The following is a 23,498-nucleotide window of genomic DNA, read 5'->3' on the forward strand; positions in this document are numbered from 1 at the left end:
ACCAGCAATATTATTCTAAATATGAGCATGGGTGTGTAGTGCATTCTAACGAACAGTGTAAAAAATGTTATTTTCACACGTAAAACGTATGAAAATAAAACGTATGGATGATGATTAGTGTGTACATTAAATATTAACTGACAACACTATATTGGAACTTACAGCAATTTTCTCCCACCCAGTTTCTCTGTCTTTTTCTGCAGTAGCAGTGTTGCTTTTTTTTTTTCTAATTACGGGTTCATACTTGTGCGCTTGAATTAATATTTCCAGCTCAATAGGGGTGAAGTATGCCGACCGATTGTTTGTGGTTGTTGCCATGGTAACTCGTAGTATCATGGTTCCATTCATGCTGCCTTCATACTGTGGTGGTGCACGCACTCAACTCAACCCACTCCGAGTTGAGTGAACCAACTCTAAACAGCTGTTCTGAAACCGAAACCTCAGAGTTTCCCCTCTCAGGGTAAATCAACTCAGAGTTGAGGGTTTGACTCAGAGTTTGTTAAACCTCCTACCTCCCATTTCTTCCAGTGCTGAGAGAATCAAGTCTTCAGAATCACTCTTTGCTGCAGTGAAAACGAACATTCATTTTGACAACAGAGGGAGAGAACTGCTGCCTCTTCCATTGATTGGCTTCCAGATGATTCTTTTTTAAATGACTTTCAGCTTGTTTTTCTATTTCTCCTCAGGGGCAACCTGGGACAAGAGGATTTCCAGGCTTTCCAGTAAGTCATGACTATGTGTCATGTTAATACTGTACATTATGATTTCATGACCGGTGAAGAAGCTGGATATTTAGACTTTATTTAATATTCCAAATACAGTAGACAGGAATGCCTCATAAATCATAAGTAGCACTGAAACAATCAAGAAAACTTAAGTTACAAAAAGTTCACATATCAATTGAATATGTAATGATTGAAGATTGTAAACTGAGAATTGAGGGTTAGATAATATGCTAATTAATGGTCAGTTTCTATCTGTAAATTTGAAGCCGCCAATGATACACCACCAATGACTATACTTCTTTATTACATTCTGGATTAGAAGAAATAAGAAAGAACTTATATATGTTTGTAAATTGTTAATGTAACAGGTTAATTAACAAACTCACATGGTTATCAGCGGGCGGCACGGTGGCGTGGTGGTTAGCACCGTTGCCTCACAGCAAGAAGGTCCTGGGTTCGATTCCACCCAGTGGCCTTTCTGTGTGGAGTCTGCATGTTCTCCCCGTGTCTACGTGGGTTCTCTCCAGGTTCTCCGGCTTCCTCCCACAGTCCAAAGACATGCTGTGGGGATCAGGTTAATTGGTGACTCTAGGTGACTCGTAGATGTGTGAATGTGAGTGTGAATGGTTGTGTGTCTCTGTGTAGCCCTGCGATTGGCTGGCGACCAATCCAGGATGTACCCTGTCTATCGCCCGAAGTTGGCTGGGATGGACTCCAGCCCCCCCGCGACCCTGTGTGCAGGATAAGCGGTTTGACAATGGATGGATGGACATGGTTATCAGCAATCTTGTGTAGACTTTTAAGTAAATATTGTTAAAGAAAAGACAAAACAAGCCAGGGAATATCAGGGCCCTGTTCCTTGTATGTGGTTCAACTAAGTCGATCAAATGTCTGATTATCCAGCTCAAATTACCGAGATGATTGACATCAGGCTAACTCACATGGTTATCAGCAATCTTGTGTAGACATTTAAGTAAATATTGTTAAAGAAAAGACAAAACAAGCCAGGGAATATCAGGGCCCTGTTCCTTGTATGTGGTTCAACTAAGTCGATCAAATGTCTGATTATCCAGCTCAAATTACCGAGATGATTGACATCAGGCTATCTCGGTTCCTCGAAGGCGGATCAGCGCTCAAATCATCTTGTTAGTTTGAACCAGATGTCAATTATCAAGATAATCGCACGTGCGCGTCGTACATTAGAAACTTAAAGAAATAGTATTTTTTCGCTGACAAGCAGGAAATGATCATGAACACATATGAGGAGATACTATGTTAATTTGAATCATTTCTGTCGGATTAATTTAACGTATTTTACATATTTTACGTTGTTCATTCTGTACGTCCATCGCAGTCTCTCCGTCCCAGGGAGGATCGTCCTGTGTCTCTCTAAAGGTTTCTTCCCTTTATTCTGCCCATCAAATGCAAAGGCAGAATGTTTGTAAATGTCAATACTATTTTTAAATATGTAGCATTGCATTCAATATGTTGCACAGAGAGGTCATTTTGAAGTTATTTTATGGTCACTAAAAAATAAATTATAATAATAATAAACTGAAGTGGAAAAAGTAGGTAATGTTTACTTATTTTAAAAAGAAAAACATATTTTATATATATTGTATACCATTATGCAATAAATTCCAAACAAAGAAGGTACAACTCGTTTTGGAATGTGGTGCGTTGCGGCGGCCCTTCAATGTTCCTACATCATCAAAGGGGCCTCGACAGAAAAAGTTTGGGAACTACTGATCTATACTGACACCACCGTTGCGATCTAATTTAACTGCTATAGTGCATATTAACACCTTTCCAACTGATTCTGTATTGGGAACACTGATACAGTAATTTGTCGTGCAATCTCCTGTATGTACTAAAACTTATTTTCTTATCCTAGGGTCCAATTGGGTTGGATGGCAAGTCTGTGAGTTTTCCCAAGTTCTGGTCAAAAAGTGAAATAATTGAGTGCCCAGAAGCATTCAGCGATGATGATGAGCTTGTGATGAGAGTGTTAACTGTTATTATTGGACGTGGTTAAACATGCTATAAATATTTCTTAACTTTCTCAACTTGAAGTCAAGTGGCGGTATGTGTTAGGATAGTTTCAGTTACTCTACTAGCTGCACTCACTGCTTTGATGTTCACACAGGGACAGAATGGACTGAAGGGAGACATGGTAAGGAGTCCTTAAATTGTTCATAAACATAGTTTCAGTATAATTCCATCCCCACCAATTATCTGAACCCATAACATTTTTAGCACGTTGCATGGAATTTACACCAAGAAGCCAAAACAAATATGAAATTATTTATAAATTATTTATAGCCAGTGACGGGCTAACAGTGAGTTGCATGCAGTAGGGAAAGGCCATGTCAGGAAGTATTAAAAAGGGCTTTGATGGCTGGCCTAGTATATGTATAGAGATGTTGTTACCTTCACAAAATGGCTTTGGAGCTGCTGTGTGGGATGAGCAGCGTGGGGTGAAGGGAATGTGTCCTACTGGGCCATCTCCTGGAGTTCATAAATCAACCAGTCCCTGTGCTCTGACAGCTACTTACACTGGGCACACCCCAGGACCAGCAAACTGAGTGCCTTCAATCACAAAAAGTAATTGAAATGCTCCTGTAATGGCTTATTCATCAGTATTAATGATTCCTCAATATTCTTACTCCATTCAATCATGTTCATTGGAGCTATTTGTTGTGAAGCTGCAAATCTCAGCCTTACAACCAACTACGCTGCTGTTGTCTTTCAGGGCCAGCGTGGTGTCAAAGGACATCTCAATTATGATCTCATTCCGCAGATAATAACCTCCTGAATGCTTAACCACTCACTTATTTTTTCTTTTCCAGGGGGATCCTGGACCCAAAGGGGAGAAGGTGAGACGTGGTTTTCTATATTTTGCGGACTTGGCCAAGTAACACTTCTTATAGTTTACCAGCCGGCAGTAGTGGTAGAACAATTTGATTGTTTATTTTCTGTACTGCAACTCTGCTCCGCTGATTAGCATTGCACGCCCATAAAGTAGTGGGGATTTTAAAGGAGGAATTATATGAAAAGCTCAACTGAAACCGCAGTGCTGACTTTTGACCATAGTACAGTATATGCCAAGCTCACTATGTCCTAAAGTAAAAAAGATGATGATGAACACCTCATTTTGCATTGCCTTCAGTATATAAAACAGAAACTTTATGACATAATTCTCTAAGATTAAGTAGTCATGTTTTTCTGATGAAACTTCTTTTTCTGTTTTCTTCAGGGCGTATGTGGAGACTACACACACCGGGTATGAAAAAGTTAAAGTGGAACAAAAAACAGTGTTTATGCTAAGAATAATCAAGAGTTAATGTTAATATTACGACTAGTGTTGAGCAAGTTAACGCGTTGTTATTGCATTAATGAAATAATTAACACCAACAATTATGTCATTATGTTAAGTATTATTTTTAAAGATCGTTGCTCACTGGCTGTGAATACACACATACAAAAGCCATAGGCCATAGGAATAGGGATGTTGATCAGAATTGGCTGGGAGAGGCATGATCATGTGTCTTAACCAGTAAGAGCAGTTGAAGGTCCAACCGCTCCCATGAACCAATTGGCGGTTACATAAAAATAGAGAGGTTGACAGAACCAAAGATCTCAACAACCTGCATCACTGAACGTGTGTTTTTCATTTTTTTTGCTGAGATTTTTACTGAGATTCTCAGTATCTCAAGGAAAATCCAGTACAAACAGTGAATCCCTACTGAGTACTGAGTAACAGTACTGTTTTTGTGTTGTATTTTGTGCATATTTGTGTTATGCTTAACAGCAGCCCTGCTGTTGAGAGAATATTTCAATATTCTGGGAAATATTTACTTTTTTCAGTGCCAGAGGATTGATGTCAAGCTCACGCTTGTTCTGTTCAAATTGAAAAGATAACCAATCTGTCTCTTTTGTTATTTCATTCAGTAAGATAGATGTAAATAACGATGGTGTGGTTTTGGGGGTAATTATGTTTAGTCATCAGATAAGCCATAATATACCTGTGTAGATGTAATTAAAATAAGTATTTATGGTTAACCACAGATCCAGCTATGTACTTACACAAGGACGGTACATGGTTAATATCTGTATCTATCTGAACAGCCAACTCTATGAGAGCAGGACTCTTCTTTTAGCCCTTGTATGGTGTTCATTTTGTTGTTACTCAGCCGGTGGTCTAGTCTGTTGGACATGATGTACTTTGAGGGTTTTATTCTCATTGTTTTTCCTCACCGTTCCCACCTTTTGTCAGACCTGTCCCAGCTTGTAAGAAATTGTTGCACGTAATTTTGTGTCCACTTAGTCTCTGAGCAATGTCCAAGACAGCGCTCATCCCATGACTTTTTTCAGGGTGTCCTCCATCAGGTTTCCCAGTGTAGACTTTTAAGACTGAAGGTACACAGGATGTACAATTTCCACACTTCAATTTGCATTTATTTTGTAAAGCCAAAAATTACACGGATTACAGATGTATGTTCTTTGCAGAAAATGAGCCACGGCCAATAAGTCTGTAAAAATTAATGAATCGTAACTTTTGTTTTGATAAAAAACAAAAACAGGTCCCAGAGACCAACACCGTACAAAGGTTAAACTGAAATCATCTAGAATTGAGGCTTCACGAGACAAGCCACCATTACCCGGTCTGACTGAAATGACCACTTCCCTGGTGTGTAGGGTCTCTTTGTGCAGGATCTCCCTCTGAAAACCCTGGCTGCCTTGCGCTCCAGTCAGGCTCTGATGTTGAAGGTTTGTGGGTGCCAACACCCAGATAGATATTTCAAAGCAGGATGTCACCAAGTCGAGCCACAAAGAGAGCCGTCGCTGTAGTGAGCCAAGGCACCCCTCCGCCCTCTGCTATCCACCCAAAAGATAGAAAAAGATACATCCGATGACAAAGTCACTACTGGTTGGGTTCAACAACTTCACTTCAAGTCACCTTTAAAAAAAAGATATCCATTCAAACGCTGAATGAGATTAATTAATGCATGCATAATATCCCATTAGCATCTGTTTAAATTGTTACAATAATTAAGTTTGCATGTGCATACTGCTGAAGAACAGTGGGCCAATATACAAGTTATAAAGTTTAGCAAATGATTTGCCTTTTGCAAATTAGTCAACAGTTATGGCGATGCTTTTGAGGTCACAATTAACACAAAAATATACAATACAAAAATCCATACAATTTGTATTTCCACTTTTTACATAGACATCTAAGACCATTTGACAGTATAATATGATATTTAATTAGTTAGTATTGGCAGCTCGGGACTTCTACAGATTCAAACCATTAGTGGTGGATAGCTGGAAATGGTGTGGGTCAAAGCAGCGCACTTGCCTACTTATTACATTCATACCCCTACTTATATCTACTCATAATATTCTGTATATATTTCCATAGAAATAGTACTATTGCTTTTTTTTACTGTTAACTGGAAAATAAGTATGTTTCAAGACTGAATTACCTGTAGAAATATGTTACCTATATGTAAATATGTAAACTAGTAAAGAGTAGGGAATGCTTATTTTGGGGTTTCAGATTTGGGGTAGCTTTGCTTTAAAAGCTGCTCCATTATGAAAAATGTGGAAATATGTACGCTATGTAAAGAGTAGGCAAGTAGCTTGCAGCTGGTTCTACCTCAGGTCAGTGGGGAAATGTAAAACGTACGTTAACCGTCCTGTCCTGAACTGTATCTGATCCTGCTGGTCATCTCAACAGAAGCGGCGTATTGTACAGCCTTGTGTTGGACAAATGGCCACAGTAAGTCTGGATGTGCAATGTAACTGTACTGCTCTGCTCTCTTTGTGGCAAGGCTGGCGCCCAACTCTGCTCCGCTGCAATCTAGGGGCCTGGCTCAATGTTAATGGGGACATTGATGCATATAGACTCTGAACGGGGGATGCTTCACAATTTGTAACCAACAGACTGTCAGGGATTTTAGATTTTGAACACAGTAAACTTGTTTTCTATTGAAACCAAGAACCATCACAGTACGTCAACCATCCCCTTTTTCACTCCAAGCCCATAGTTTGCTGTGCTGGTGCCTTTGTTGTCTTTCCTTTCTACAGCCTTGTTTCCCTTTTTCTCTCATTTCATCCTGTTTCCTTTCCCCCGATTTCCTTGCATTTTACTCTGATATTCTATTTCTTTTTTTCTTCCATATGCCTCCCTCATCTTTCCTCCTGGTTCTACCCTGTTTCTTTTCTCTGGCTCCTGGTGACCTTTGCCCTGTGACCTTTTTGCACCGCTGGCCACCTGTGCTTTGTGACTCCCTCGGCAGATGTTGCCCATCACCGTACGCAACATGCCCTCAATAAGCCCTCTAATCCTAAAACGCCTCAAGGTACAATTCTCTCTGCCCCCCTACCTCCTCATGCTCACCCTGTGGATGCCGACCGCATCATCCGTCGCCAAAACTTTTCCCAACCCTCCTTCGCTGTTATGCTGTAATTAACCAACTTTTGGCTGCTACCGCTTCTAAATATTCAAAGCCCCTTCTTTCAATGATGCGTTGAGTATATGAAGCAAAAATTATGCACTGCTGTAGTTTCAGGCAAACTGCAAATTTTCATTTTTTTCATTAATTTTTTCTTCACCTTAGATAAAAATGATGGTAGTTGAAACTATGTATTGGGATATTAAGTAGAGGTAGCGAATGGCAACAAATATGAGTACATGCAAAATAGATTAAACAAGTAGTGTTCACCTATAAAATAAAAGACAACATTTAATGTTGATTTAGCCCTCACCACTATCTTTCCCTAACCTTAAAGTTACTTAGTTTTCCCTAAAATAGTCCTTCATTAGCAAAAAAATGTTATATCTACCAAAATGCAACTGGTTGGCATTTACAGTACCTTTAAAATAAATTAATAAAACATGTAATAAGAAATACAAAAATGTACAAAAACTGTGAATAGTTTGCTTGGTTTAATGAAATAATACTGATAATAATTTATGCAGCATTATGTCTAGCAGGGATAAATGTAGCCATATTAGTGGTAAAGAACATTGATATTGATGATTTCCCTTAATCCGAGTGCATATTTTTCTACAATAACTATGCATGGAAACTTAGGGCAAGATTGTGGTTATGGCAAATAAATTACGCTGAAGGTCTTGGGTACTGTTAAAAAATTGCTGCCCGGTGGTTTATTTTAAAGACCAAGATGGTCTAAAAACCTAAACACGGTTAATGTTGCCTCCCCTCCAATGATAAATCATATCTTAGCCAATCAGTATTCACCAGCCAACAGAACAGGGTTTCCATTTAAATAAAAATATAATCATAGCAGTTGTTTTCCATTTAGAATATTCCTTTATTGTGGAAAATCGTGCAGAGCAGCACATTGGCTGCAGCATTCCAATTAAAGTGTGTGTGTAACACCTGAGAACATTTATTTGATTCGCTTTCAGCTTGGCTTTGGTTTGGTTAAGCCAATTCCCAGGGTTGTCACTGTCCAGTGAATAAACACAGATTATCAGTGTTGTTCAAAGAAGCCGCAGAAAGGATCAATCTCAAGATGACGTCCATTCATTAAAAGGTTACCAATTGGATTTTCAAGCTAAGCCTATAAACGCCGGAGTACATTTGGCTTCAGTGTCACACATTTTCAATTGCATGCTCTCTAATCAAAAGCCGTTTCCAAAAAGAGAACACCCTGTACTTACTCCTTTTGGAACTTTTAAACTCCAAAAACTTTGTTACATAATGAAGCCTGCTCAAGTAGCACCCTTCGGTAACGTGATATGTTCAATAATAACGCCCGCCTCTCTTCACATTCTGGCCTCTTATGTGGATGTCATCCTTGATATTTCTATGTCAGTTTGAGATATAGTCAGCCTTCAACTACTCATAACGAGAAGCTCAGAGCAACTAATAAAGACTAGAAAGAGTGAGAAAGTTGATTAATGGCCATTGAGAGGGAAGGTTCAGTGACAACTACAAAACAGGACTTTCACACAGAAGACGCTGCTCCATTTCAATGTTGAAACAACTTATTTTACAGAAAATATATAATACAGCAAATATAGAACTTTAAGTAACAAACACTACTTGTTTTTGTGTCTCATGCAAAAACCAAACCAAAGGGTTTTGTTGCTTGAAATTCCTTTAAGACAAAAGTTTCTTTTGAAGAGACACATTACATGTAAGGTGTGGAAACTTGACAGGTGATCCCTGCCATGTCCAAAATGATGCTAGACCCAATAAAAATATGATTTGTCATAGTATAAATGCCAATGACCAAGCATTAGTAACAGACAAGTTGGGAGTTAGAAAAGGTGCTTTTCCATTTCCCTGAGTGCATGCTTGGTAAGGGTCTGTCAGATCAGTATCATCATCCAGGGAGGTCAAAGTCATTGACAAGGAGTCAGTAAAACAAATTTCTGCCCTGAGCTGAGATTAAAGTATTAATCTCTGATTAAGCTGATTACGTCCCGACACCTGATGCTCTTTTCAGTAAAGACCATCGAAGAAGCCCCGAAAAAATATTTCATCCAACATTCTCATTACAAAGGTGAAGAATGAATCGTCATGCTCAAGCATTACAGTATAAAAGCTTGCTTTGCTCCCCAGCTAACCTTCCTATCAGAAACCCCCGTCTGTAATTATTTGTGGTGTTTTGTGTTGTTGTTTTGTGGTAATGGCCAGTATAGTGAGGCATGCTCTTGGATGACAGATTGTAACTCCAGGTCTCCTAGCAGGGTGAGCAGGGACCCCCGGGACCTCCAGGACCGCCAGGACTCCCAGGGACCCCGGGCATTAATGGAGCTAGTGGCCCAGTGGTGAGTCCAAGTCTGATTCCAAACAGAATTTCCAATTTCGCTCTTTGCAATAGTTAAATAGCCAACTTACACAATTATTGAACAGAGACCCCCAAAGCTATGCAAACTGATGTTATCCATACTTTTAATGCATGCTTCTTTGGCAGAAGCTTTGAACCTCGATGGTGAGTGGTAAATGTACTGTACTTACGGTATATGCAGTTGTTCTAGTCTTGATACTGCTCAAAGAAATCCAACACAACATTTCCTCATTGAACCATTCAATTAAATTTATTTTGTATAGCCCAAAGTCTGACGGCTTTATAGTCTGTTTACATGCACCATCCTCTGTTTCGAAACCCTCACATCAGCACAAACTCCCCCTACGAAGAATAAACCCTTAAAGAAAAAAGGAGGAAACCTGTGAAAGAACGACAGAGACAGAGGAGGATCCCTCTATCAGGATGGACAGAATGCAATGGATGTCATGTGTACAGAATAAATCTCTAAGTTGTTCATTCTGTATACATAACATCCATTGCATTCGGTCAGTGCATATGACAGAGATGATTCAAATATGAGAGTAGTAAGCCTCATAATGTTTTAAAATAACTACCAATAATAACAGCTGTACTGGACGTAGTACATTACATTTGACATTACATTACATTACAGGTCATTTAGCTAACGCTTTTATCCAAAGCGACTTACATTACAGTAGTATTACGTAGTAGACTGTCATGATCAATGGAATCCTGTAAGGAGAGAAAACACCTTTGTACACTGATGATAGGAGCTACCAAACACAGTTGGGATTGAGACCAGGCTGAACAGTATCTCTAAACCTCGCAAAAACATGAATTGTATAATGTCAATGTGCCTTTACCAATTTTATCATCCATCCTATGTGACATGAACACAGTATTTAGGATTTTTTAATCTGCGTAGCGCCCATGTCTATAGGTCATAAAAACCGATAACCCCCAGGACTTGCTGAGACCACGACCAAAATCCCCATACCCACACAAACCCCACCCGTCCCGGATTTGCAGTTTTTACTTTTACAATTTTGTTTCTTCACGATAGGTCAAATTAAAAAAGTACTTTCAACCATGAGACATAAGTCAAACACTGAAAGTGTTGTAGTGGTTTTGTTGCTTAGGCTTAAATTTTCTAGCGTAGTAAAACACAAGTTGTTCCAAGACACCTACTCTGCACATGTGAGACTGTGCTGGACAAGCTTATTTGCAAATTCAAATAACAGCATTAAACTGGTATGGTTGATTGTCTCGTAGATTCTGTGTAAAGGGTTTGTGCTTTTTTCATACAGGGTAAGCCTGGTGAACCAGGCAAACCAGGAAAAGACCCACGGGTAAGCTTTGGTTCATTATGTCCTCCACCTTTATTGTTCCAGGATCTTCTCATTAGTTAAAGTTTGATGGTGTGACATTAACTTTCTTGTGATTTCTACATTGTTTCTGCAGCTTCTACCGGGACTGAAGGTAAACATTTTCTTCCTCTTCATCACCAAAATAAAAACTCTAGACAACTTCATTGGTATCACTTTAACCTCTGTTAATTACTTTTAGTTATAAACACAATGCAGTTCCAAGTACTATGAGGCCCAAATAAATCCATGATACAGGGATTAAGTGAAAATGTTTGCATCCCTGCAGACCACCCCCACCTACACAACAGAAGCTGTACACGTCCCTACTCTTTTTTGGGATTTCCAGGCCTGGATATTTTCTTTTAATGCATGCACTGTTTTATTTCTATAGGGGGAGCAAGGTGTGCCGGGACAAAAGGTGAGCTATTTCGTGTTTCTCTTTAGAAAAAATAATTTGGAAAGTGGAATCCAGGATGTGCTTGTTTTGGCTAGGAAATGATAATTTCAGTACACAATCTGTCAATACTTAATCCGTGAGCATCTTCCAGTGAGTATAAGATGTGTTTTCCACAAAAGACAAGACGTAACCGTCTATTCCCCTCTGTTACTGTGGACTGTTTCACGTATCTCTGCAACGATAAATGCAGTGCTTGCTGACAACTTTCAGTGAATCCGTTTAACGTTATATTATATTTGCCCTCCTGTCCCTACATAGGGGGATCAAGGTGATGTTGGCCCACTAGGTCCTCAGGGCCCAAAGGTATTCCGCCGGTTTTCCTAACATTTCAACTGTTATATTTAGTTTTTCGCACCAAATTCAGTATCAAATGTTTGATATTAAACTTCAAGCAAAGCTCAGGTTTTTGTTAGATCTACCCTTACATTTAAGGCAAGGCAATTTTATTTGTATAGCGCTTTTCATACACAAGGCAGACTCAAAGTGCTTCACATCATAACATTTCATACAATAAAGTGAAATAAAATGCAGGAATTAAAAGACAATTAAAAACAGCAAATAAAATTATAAATTAAAATCTTATTTAAATTGTTTAATTAAAGGCAGAGGTTAAAAGTGCAATGTAGGTAAAATTTAGCAGAAGGCGAAGCTGAACATAAAAGTTTTCAGTCTTGTTTTAAACGTGGTCAGAGTTGGGGCAAGTCTTAAATCTTCAGGAAGTTTATTCCAGCTGTTTGTTGCGTAGTAACTAAATGATGCGTTCCCATGATTTGTATTTACTCTGGGAATCACTAACAGATTGATGTCAGAAGATCTTAGTGATCTTGAAGGCTTATGTAGTGGAAGCATATCAGTGATATACTTTGGCCCTAAACCATGTAGTGATTTATATGTGAGCAGTAGGATTTTGAAATTAATTCTCTGACATACTGGAAGCCAATGTAAGGATTTAAGAATTGGTGTAATGTGCTCACATTTTTTGGTCTTTGTTAAAACTCTAGCAGCAGCCTTCTGAACAAGCTGGAGCTGCCTGACAGTTTTTTTTGGGAGACCTGCAAGGAGACCATTACAATAGTCTAGCCTACTAGTTATAAAGGCATGTACAAGTGTTTCTAAGTCTTGAGCTGACATGAGCCCTCTAAGTCGTGCTACATTTTTGAGGTGGTAGTAGGCCGATTTTGTTACTGATTTGATGTGACTCTCCAAGTGTAAATCTGAATCCATAATAACCCCCAGATTTCTGGCTTTATTTGATGTTTTCAGGGACAGAGAGTGTTGGGTTACTTTAAACCTTTCTTTTTTAGCACCAAATACAATGATCTCAGTTTTGTCTTTGTCATTTAGTTGTAGGAAATTTTGACACATCCAGTCTTTGATTTGCTCAATGCACTGGCACAGGAGATCTATGGGGTGATAGCGCTACATAGATTTGGGTGTCATCAGCGTAGCAATGGTGGTCAATTTTATTTTTTTGCATGATTTGTCCTAGTGGGAGCATGTAGATGTTGAATAAAGTCGGCCCTAAGATCGAACCTTGGGGAACTCCACACGTTACGTCGGTTGTTTCTGATACGAAGTCACCAATGGAAACAAAATAGTTCCTGTCTTGTAGATATGACCTGAACCAGCTTAAGACTGTGCCTGAGAGCCCCACCCAGTTTGCCAACCTGTCCAAAAGTATTGAGTGGTCGACAGTATCAAATGCAGCACTGAGGTCTAATAGCATTAATATTGAAGTTTTGCCAGAGTCTGTGTTAAGACGGATGTCGTTTACAACTTTAAGTTCCGTCTCGGTGCTATGAAGAGGTCAAAATCCTGACTAGAAATTGTCGTGGCAGCCAGTTGAAGCCAGGAAGTGATTAAGTTGTTGTAGGACAACTTTCTCAATTATTTTACTTATGAAAGGTAGATTTGAAATTGGTCTGTAGTTGTTGATAATAGAGGCATCTAGGCGCCGCTTTTTTAGGAGAGGTTTAATAACTGCAGTTTTGAAAGCTTTTGGGAAATGGCCTGTCTGAATAGAGTTATTAACTATTTGCAATACGTCTGTTGCTAGGCAGTCAAAAACATTCTTAAACAGGGGTCTCAAACTCGCGGCCCGCGGGCCAATTGCGGCCCTCGGGACGATATTTTGTGGCCCCATCCTTAATATGAAAGTGTAATGTTAGTGCGGCCCGCAAGTTTTATACTGTAACCCCACTGTCAGCTGCTGTGTGGGACATGTTATGATGTTCTGGTTTCCTACTGTGTGCTTGTCCAGTGAACGTGGCATGCATGTGACTGACATGGGGGGCGGGTCGTGTGTGTCGGCCGAGGTGCAGAGAGCAGGAGGGTGAAATTCAGTTTCCTGCCCTCTTTCGCGCAGGTGATCATGTGACTAACCGTTAGCATCGCTCGTTTAATAAAGTTTTCCTTTACGACTCACACTAACAACACATGAAGCATCTGACGTCACCGACGAGCGTCTCCGTCCATTACTACGCAGCTTCGATTCACGTAACTTCACGTTTGGCTATAAAGGAATTCCACGGTCACATGACCTTAGGTCTCCCCCGCTGAGTTAAAGGAGGACTAGTGTTGTAGTCTCATTCGGACCGATCCCCCAGGGTGGGGTTCAATGACTGCTTTTGAAAGTGAGTGTTAAGTTGTGTTATTGTCGACCATGCCGTTGGGACGCTAGTCTGGCCCGCGTTCGGTTGAAGTGGGCTGCATCTGGCCCGCAGCTGATTTGAGTTTGAGACCCCTGTTCTTAAAGAAGTTGGTAGGTAGAGCATCAAAACAGCAGGTGGATGGTTTTAAATTTGTCACCGTGTCCACTAGGGTTTGAGAGTCTATGGCATTAAAGCTTGTCATCATTGCTGTGTTACTTTTGCCTAAATAGGGTGGTGATCCAACATTTTTGTTGGAGATATTAATGGTCTGATGCCTTCAATTTTATCAGTATAAAAGAACGCAAACTCATTGTATTTCTGTGTGGAATGGAGTTCAGGTGGTATTTGTGTTGGGGGGTTGGTCAGTCTGTCAACAGTTTCAAATAGGGTTTTTGCCTTATTAGTGTTGTTGTTAATGATGTTGGAGAAGAATGTTTCCCTAGCACTTTTTAAGTCTAAATTGTAGGCCCGGAGGCGCTCTTTATAGATGTCATGGTGAATATGAAGTTTTGTATTCCGCCAGATTTGTTCAGCCTTCCTGCACTCTCTTCTCTGGGCAGCTTTTCTCCAGGGTGCCTTTTGCTTACTAGAACTGGTTTTAACCGTAACAGGTGCAATGTCATCTATAACATCAAAATTTTGGAATGAAAGTTGTTTACAAGATTATCAGCATGACATGGGATTAGAGGTGGTAACGAGGAGATGACATTTTTAAAGAGTACATTAGTATGTTCATTGATGTACCGTTTTTTGACAGTATTTGATTTTGATTGTGTGTCAGGAATGAAAGAAATATTAAAGAAAACACAGAAGTGGTCAGACAATGAGGGATCAGTCACAAAAACATCCGAAACAATGAGACCTTTTGTGATAATCAGGTCCAGGGTGTGTCCCTTACAATGAGTAGCCTCTTTCACATGTTGAGACAGTTCAAATGTGTCTAAAATAGTCAAAAGTTCTTTTGCACCCTTGTCATTCAAATCGTCAGTATGAAAATTAAAGTCACCAGTTATAACTAGACAGTCAAAGTCGGTAGAGATGCTAGACAATAATTCAGTAAAATCATCGAAAAAATGTGCAGAATATTTAGGTGGCCTGTAAATAATTAACAGGAGAGCTCTGGGAGAACCTTTCAATACAACACAAAGATAAATGATGGAAAATTACTAAGTGATCTGTTTCCCCTGAAATATATTTTTAAATATAGCAGCAACCCCTCCACCTCTTTTTCCAGATCTACATAATCAATAAAGTTATAGTTGGGGGGTGCTGCCTCAATCAGAATGCTTGCACTGTTATTTTGTTCTAGCCATGTTTCAGTTAAAAACATAAAATCAAGTTTAGAAGTGGTAATAAAATCATTGACTAAAAACGATTTGTTATTAAGAGACCTAACATTAAGCAGAGCCATCCTGATGGTGTTATTCACAGGCTTTGGGGTTGACTTTGAGCTGGAGAGAATAGGAATGAGATTTGTTAGATTAGCAGTGTGTCTAATTTTCGCATTCACATCTCCTATGTACACTAGAAGGGTTTATGGGTCATGGTTATTATTTCTCTTTTCCATTATTTTCTATAGTGGCCTTGAAGGGATTGTTTATGTAGCAAATAATACTGTAATGGTCTTTTTACACAAGTAATAACACAACATGCATTTCTTTCTGATGGAAAACCGGTGAAATTGTTTAGACTGCTTTCCCTTTGCCAGTAGAAAAGTTGCCTTTTAGTTTATTTCCTAGTGTTTCATGTTCAACGTCACAGTAAAAAAAGAGCATCAATAGTGGAAGCTGCAAATCAAAAAGGTTGGACATCCTCTTTTTATAAGAAACTCATACCATTCGATCAGATGAGTTAGACTGGGGTTTATGGCGGAAGGGCTCATGCACCATAAGCCACGGCACCAATCTCAGTTGTGGAGTAGCCGTGTTGTTTTGAACAGCAGCTAATGCAACAGTTATTTCTGTCACCGAGGTGGTGAAGGGCCGTTTGCTTATAGTAAGGGCAGAGAAAAAGGGCTCTGTCTAATGCTTTGTAAATATATATGCACCTGATCAGAGGCCAGAAAAAGTCTGGCTATTTACTATGCTGCAAAACAAGCTGCAGAGCTGCAATCAGAAGCAACTGATCATTGGAGGGGATTTCAACTGCACCCTAGATTTCACCATGAACAGAAACCATGAGGAACCACACCCCCAGTCAGCTCAGGGTCTCCATGAAATCTTAACACAACTGGATCTGTTGGATACAAGGAGGGTGAAACACCCACAAGACAGGCAGTAAAATCTTGTTAGGATTATCAACGACGGAATAAATGCCGCTAGGCTGGACCGAATATACATTTCTCACAGTCTCAGTCCCAGAATAAAACATAGCACCATCAGCCCATTTGGGTACAACTATCACCAACTTGTCGGTGTAGGCTTGATAACCACGCCAGGCGAAAACTCTTTTTAATTAGGGCATTTTAATAATAAACTCCTGCAGGACTGTTCTTTTTGTCAGGGCTTTGGGGTTATTTAGCACCAATAGAGAATTGAAAAGGTTCATTCCAATTCCCTGAAACAATGGTGGGTGGCTTTTTTTCAATCCGGGAAGATTGCGGCACAGAGGAAGCGATAACCTGTCTGAAGCTCCCAGGAGGCAGGATAACCACTGACCAAAGGTAGATTAGGACCCACGCTGTGGGTTTCTACGCTGCTCTGTTTAGGGAAGAGCAATGCTGCAAAGACAGCGGAAAGGAGCTCCTGTAGGGGCTTCTACAGCTCAACCAGCGGAGAGGCTGGCGCTGGACAGAGATCTGACGCTGGATGAGTGTCAGGGATGCGGGGAGGCAGGACTCAAATGCAGAGTTCGAGCAACAAAAGAGACTTTAATAGTCAAAAAGGCAAAAGCAAAGGCCAAGGGGCAAAAACGCACACAGGAACCGGGGCAAAAATACAGGCAGGAACCAACAAACATCCAGGACAAACGACAAGGAACATCCGGGGCAATAGACAATGACGCGACAAGTAACAAGAGACACAAGTCAAGTCAAGTCAAGTCATTTTATTTTGTATAGCCCAAAATCGCAAATTACAAATTTGCCTCAGAGGGCTTTACAGTCTGTACACATACAACATCTGAATCCGAATATCTTGCCAACTTTACCGAACTATGGAGGAGCCTGCGCATATCTTGTATATCACATATCACATTCACTACAACCTAATTATTTTTTTTTTGATTCAGACTTTTTTCCCCGGTATTTTACAAATACGGTCTGCGAGCTGGACGCATTGCTCTTAATGTGCCGGTAATGAAGGTAAATTATGGTAAATTATGGTTGTAGCTGGTTGTCATCTACGGTCCACTACGATTATGGAAGGGGGGCCTTTGTTTTTTGACAACGTTTTATCTCATAATTTCGACTTTCCATCCCCTTTCTTTAGTGCGGAAATGGGCTTCTATAGTTGTGTGAATGCATCACTCCAGCCAATCCAAAGACGGGGTTTGTAACCAATCAGATGTAGATACCATGGTGACTGGCTCCGCCCCCTCACTGTCAAAAAGAAAAACAGCGAGCTCGTAGAAAACACCTTTGAACGCGAGCAGAGACTAATCTCGCGAGCGACGAAGTTCACGTTTCGCGAGGGAGCAAATTGCTCGCGCGAGACGGACTTTTGCTGGCGCGAGACAGACTTTTGCTCGCGCGAGACAGACTTTTGCTCGCGCGAGACGGACTTTTGCTCGCGCGAGACAGAGATTTGCTCTAGAATTTTGACAGTGATTTGCCGCCATACTACCCAGGGAGACCAGAAGCAGAAAACTACAAAATAAGACAGAAAATAAAACCACACCGTGACAATGAGCTGACAACTGCAGTGAACCAGATGGCTTAGGAAGGACTCCAGGAATTGATGGCCTATCCGCGTTCTGAAAAATTGTCGGTTCTGACTTACATTGTGTGTTGGTGGAATATTCTGAAACAGGATTGCTTCCTGTTAACTGCCAGCGGGCTGTACTGCCCAAGAAGGGTAACATGGCCCGTCAACTTCAGACCAGTGGCGCTGCTTTGCACAGATTTCAAGGTGCCTCCAGAGCCTTATCCAACAGACCACGAGAGTACTTGGAAGTCATTGTAAAAAGTGACCAAAGATACTGTATCCTGGATAACGGTTATATTTTATATTTTCCTTGTTCTTAATGTGCTTGATGTTGGTGTTGTCTCACTGCATCAAGAGAAGTATTTTGACAGGGTGAACCACTATCTATTTTCTGCACTGCAGAGAAAGAGGGTTCTGTCTGGGCTTGGTGAGGGTTTTTTGGCTTGGCTGGGTTTGTTTTATAATGGAACTGTTTGTATGGTGAAAATGGGAGCTGGGCTAAGTCGACCGATCCCTTTGCAGTGGGGCATAAGGCAGGGTTGTAATATCTCAGGGCAACTATACAGCCTTTTGAGCCTCTGTTGTGCAGGCTGAGAAGTCGGCTGGGTAGTCTGTCACTGCATGTGTCCTCCAGCCTCCAGAAAAATAAGTGGGAGGAAGGTGAGGAGAAAGTATGTGCTTGGTTCGCTAGGTGGAGATGGTTGCTTCCCCAGCTGTCATTTAGAGTTCTGGTTGCTTACAACTTGGTCGCCCTCAGGAGGCCTCATAGCAGAGATACAAAGGTCCGTCGTGGACTACTTCTGATCTGGCCATCACTGGGTTTGTGCAGCAGCTTTCCATCTACCAGTGGCAGAGGAAGGACAGAGTCTCATGGACATTCAGACCAGGATCGCCTCTGTCAGACTCCGGACTGCACAGAAGCTGCTCTATCTCTGTGGCCCCAGCTGGATGGACACTGCTCGACTGCTGCTGAGGAGAGATAGATAGTTGGGATCTGATAAGCAGCTCTTTCTCCTACAGCCTGAGGGAGTGGACTTGGCCAGGCTGCCGTTCTACAGCTCCATTCTGCTGCTCCGTTCTGCAGTTCTTCCGGGCATGTTTCTGTTGGAGGACACGTCTGTCAGACTGACTAACAGGTTTGCGCTGCACTGCCACAACACCTGAGAGCAGCTGCAGGAAACTGGGCTCTGTCTGACCAGTGGGATGAAGGGTGAATACAACCCCCCATTCTCCTCATTTCCCCAGCTCTGGGGGACTGGCAGGGAGGAGGAAATAAGCTGCTGACGTTCACAACGCCTAGACATGTTTCAGGCAGCAGGAAAGAAAACAATATATTAAATCTGCGTGATGGTTGTGAACTCGCGCTCGCAGGGTTGAAGGAGTCGAGGTGGACCGACTACTTTGGCCCTGGTTCTTCCCCAAAGGGCAGCTGTATGTGCTTGTATAGGCCGCCCGTTGAGAAACGGACAGCAGACCTCCAGTGGAGGGTTGTGCACGGTGCTATAGCCACAAACAGATACCGAGCACACCTGGATCCACACATTGAGGAGAAGTGTGATTTTTGCTGTCAGACTGAGATCCTAAAACACTTGTTTGTTCAGTATCCTCGGCTCTAATCTGTCTTTGAACTTTTGAAGGGATGGTTTCATGGTCTTGAGGAGGTCTCTTTTTTATTTCTATTTTTGGTCCAAAATGCTGTAAAAAAAAAAGATTAGCCATAATCTGGACAATGTATAGACTTTAAAGGACAGATGGACTGCTGGGAGCATTTTATGCAGAGGGGCAGAGATGGGGCTGAACCCAGAAGCCGTCCTGTCCGGAACCAGACCAAAAGCTAAAAAAAGACAGTTGTGATTTCAACGGAACAGTGCATTTTCGACCTGCGCAACTTTGGTCGTCTTTACGGGAGATAGCGAAATTTGAGAAAAAGATGAGTGAGGGCCGGGTGAGAAGAACGAGAGCTTAGTTCTCCCACAAAAGTGGGGGAGTGGATATATATATATTCTATGGAACTGTTCAATTGCTAAAATTTTTAAAATGTTTTTTAGATTCATTATTTGTAATTTGCTAAGACTGTCGGGTCCAAATGTGAAGCACAAAAAGGGAAGTTCAAGCTTTTACTTACTGTTAGTTTCGGAATTGAAATTTATTTGAACATACAGAAATGTTCACAGTTTATTCCCTATTATATTTTTTAAATGCAGCCCTACTTTTATTAAGTTAATTGAGAGAACACCATTTATATTTGCAGTCACACATATATGTTCCCTTCTTTGTTACGTGACAATAAATATTGTCAAAGAGTTTTTGAATCGTACTGAATTCTTTGTCGTGTATTGATTAAATGCAAATGTTGATACAACTCGATACCTCTTATGATCTTCCAGACCTTTGCTTCTAGAAACTGGACCTCTTTACATTGTAGTTTAATACCCCTGTTTTAGAGTGTGTTCTGGTTCCATTGCAATAGTGGAATAAAGGATTCTTTAAACCTCTCTCTCTCCCCCTTTCCCTGTCCATCTTTCTTCCTCTCTGTCTCTCTCTGTCTCTCTCTCTCTCTCTCTCTCTCTCTCTCTCCCTCTCCCTCTCCTTCTGCCTCTCCCTCCCTACCTCTCTAATACTATTTTCCTCTCTTCCTCCCCCCACCCAATCCCATAATTTGAAAATAGATTCCCAATGAGGGAATTGTTCGTGACGAAGCCTATCAATTAATAACTTCTTTGTTTGAAGGACAAAACATTCTGTCTTCTAACCCGCTCTTCCCTTCACCCATTTTGAAATAAAAGCCTCAATGATTGAAGCTCAGAATGAAGTTGTTTTGTTGCAATACTTATTGCTTTTTCAAATACAACTACTACTAATATTACTAGTACTATTAGTAGTTCTACTACAGCTGATATTGCTACTACTACTAGTATTTCAACTGCTGTTAATACTAAAATGACTCTTACTACTACTACTACTACTAAGTACTTAGTACTCCTAAGAATACTACTAGTAGTAGTGACACTGCGACTGACATTACTACTCTTTCTACTAAAACAACTACTACTATTTATATAGCTATAAATAAATCAACTACTACTAATATTGCTAATAGTACTAAAAACTGATACTACTATTACTATCACTACTACTACTACTAGTATTTATACTGCTACTACTAAAATACCAAGTAGTAGTGACATTGCAACTGATATTACTAATTGTCACTGTGTGGCTTTGTGTCCTGTTTTATTTAGTGGTTTCCTGCCTCTGGTGTCCGTGGTTTAGCTTCACTTCCTGCCCTGCCCTGCCATGTCCCTTATTGTTTCCACCTGTCTCCAATCACCTGCACCTTCCTTTTATTTAAGCTATGTGTGTCTCTTGACCTTTGTCGAGTCATTATGTTGTACTGTATGTGTTCTGGAATGGCGGTGAGAACCTGTTCCGTGGTTTCCCCCTAGGCTTCTTTGTTTGTTGATAGGTATTTTGTGAGTTAAATCTGCATTTGAGACCTGCTTCTGCCACCTTGCCGTGACACTACTAGTATTCATACTGCTATCTGTGCGGGTTACTACCATTGAAACCTTAATAACCATTCTTCTGTCTCACTTTGTTGTCCCATGAGCTCGGCTTAGAAATCTGATACTGTTTTCAGGGCCTACGCAGGTGTAGTTATCTGGCTTTTTCCACAGCAAATTGCAACTGCTCCTTCAGATTGCACATCAATTCTGTAAGGTTTCCACAGTCCTCACTCGGTCATACAACGCACATAGAGGATCTCTTGCTCCATCTAGTGGATTGATTGTCAGTTTTTGAATTTATCAATTTTAACCTCTGCTTTGCTTCACAGGGAGTTAAGGGGGACCAAGGACTTAAGGTAGAGTAATTTACTTTTTCATTATTCTTAAGTGTTGCAATAGTAGGAACAGATGCCAATACAAGGCGACTGTGGGTGAGTGGGGAGCACGGTCGTCCTCTAATCAGAGGGTTGTCGGTTCGATCCCAGGCTCTGCTAACCCGCATGTCGATGTGTCCTTGGGCAAGACACTTAACCCAACATTGCTCCTGTAGCAGCAACTACAGTGTGTGAATGTTAGTTACTGATGTGCAGGTGTCACTGTGTATGGTTCTCCTGTCATCAGTGTATGAATGGGTGTAAATGGGTGAATGATGTCATGTAGTGTTCAAGCGCTTTGAGTGGTCAAAAGACTAGAAAAGCGCTATACAAGTACAGTCCAATCTAAAGCCCCTTTGTTATGTTCTGTTTAGGACCAAGATTTTAAATGCTACATCCTGAGTCTAATCCCCTCCTGTAAACTGACATCAAAAACAACCTGTGTTTGAACCAACAAGAAGATCCACTTTTTGTTTTTTTCTTCTAGGGCTGTCAAAGTTACTGTGTAAATATGAGATTATTGTGGCTGAGATTAATGTGATGAAATATTTTAACGCAGTTAACTTTGTGTACTTCCGGTGAGCATTGACCTCTGATACCCCACGTGCTGCAGTCAGTTAGAACAGAGAGACCGAGAGTGTAGTTGATAGCGAGCTTTCTGCATTGGTAAGTAAAACAAACCGGAGGAATTCCTCCACGTGTCAAACCGAAGTGGGATGAGTGGCGAACAGACCAATTTTGGACTGATAGTGCCTGGAAAATTTTGCTAGCTGATGCTACTTCTATCTCAACATCTACCCTGCAGAGGACCACCACTGCGTTCCTAAAAAGACAGTAGTTTGGAACACGAGAGCACAGCAAAGTGGACGAGGACAGCAGGAAGAGTTTCTAGTTGAACATGTTCTACCTGGTGCAGTTCTGCCTCCTTGATGAACACGTGTGTAGTTTTTGTAGTCTTCAAAGGCATCACATCGTCTTAATTAGTAAAATGGAGTTGGCTCAAATAGATAAAACAGTGTTTTTTCAAGATGTCACATTTCTAAAGCAAATGATAACTCTGTTTTCATCTTTCATTTTTTTTTTAATATTTTGACCAGGACACATACAGTACAACATAATGACTTGACAAAGGACAAGAGACACACAAGAACAGACTTATTAGCTATACAAATTTTGCATTACAATTTTCATCAAAAATGAATAATGAGATGCTAAGTAAGGTCAATAGTAGCTGCCGCCTATTGATTTTTAGCTTTAACTTAGCTTTAACTGTTCTAGTCTTTATGTTTATAAAAGAGTAAACTTTTCGTTGCTTCCTCCATTGGTAAATTGTTTGGGAGGAATGGTAAATCCAAACAACAAAAGCATGGTCATGGAGACATGATGTATCTAGATTTAAGTAAACTTTAGTTCTGAACATTCATTACGATGGGTTAACATTAAGGTGCCTTACTTTCATTACTCATCTGGATGAATTCCTTCCTGTCCATGGATGACCCGAATGTATTTTCCGAAGATTTAGATCTCCTCTTGTCAATCTATGCCAAGAAGGACTGCTCTCTTTCCCCATGAGCCTTTGCTTGTCTTCTGATTTCACTGGTTGAAAGGGCATGGCTGATATCGGAGATTTATATTTTCATCTAATCTGTAGGGACATGAAGGAAAAAGGGGGTTTCCGGGAGAGAAGGTAAAGTAAAAGTCAAGCATGAAGTTTGTGTGGCAAATTGGCTACTAAAGTTAT

At 40.6% G+C, this 23,498-nt stretch overlaps 1 protein-coding gene across 4 annotated transcripts in view; it reads left to right on the forward strand.

Moving 5' to 3' along the window:
• The window catches only part of col13a1 (collagen, type XIII, alpha 1), a 125,729-nt gene that overhangs the window by 59,920 nt on the left and 42,311 nt on the right, over positions 1–23,498 (forward strand). The window contains exons 8-21 of one of the 4 annotated variants that reach the window (XM_040178288.2): positions 687–722; positions 2,620–2,646; positions 2,872–2,898; positions 3,575–3,601; positions 3,982–4,008; positions 5,424–5,495; positions 7,031–7,093; positions 9,454–9,537; positions 10,847–10,888; positions 11,001–11,018; positions 11,298–11,324; positions 11,622–11,666; positions 21,713–21,739; positions 23,409–23,444. In XM_040178288.2, the coding sequence (XP_040034222.1) occupies positions 687–722; positions 2,620–2,646; positions 2,872–2,898; positions 3,575–3,601; positions 3,982–4,008; positions 5,424–5,495; positions 7,031–7,093; positions 9,454–9,537; positions 10,847–10,888; positions 11,001–11,018; positions 11,298–11,324; positions 11,622–11,666; positions 21,713–21,739; positions 23,409–23,444 (558 nt within the window). Of the gene's footprint in view, positions 1–686; positions 723–2,619; positions 2,647–2,871; positions 2,899–3,574; positions 3,602–3,981; positions 4,009–5,423; positions 5,496–6,468; positions 6,511–7,030; positions 7,094–9,453; positions 9,538–10,846; positions 10,889–11,000; positions 11,019–11,297; positions 11,325–11,621; positions 11,667–21,712; positions 21,740–23,408; positions 23,445–23,498 lie in introns of all 4 variants that reach the window. The other 3 variants (XM_078104504.1, XM_078104503.1, XM_078104502.1) reach the window with 3 other exon arrangements.

The sequence above is a fragment of the Gasterosteus aculeatus genome, chromosome 6 (genome assembly GCF_964276395.1).
Source record: "Gasterosteus aculeatus chromosome 6, fGasAcu3.hap1.1, whole genome shotgun sequence".
Taxonomy (NCBI): Eukaryota; Metazoa; Chordata; class Actinopteri; order Perciformes; family Gasterosteidae; genus Gasterosteus; species Gasterosteus aculeatus.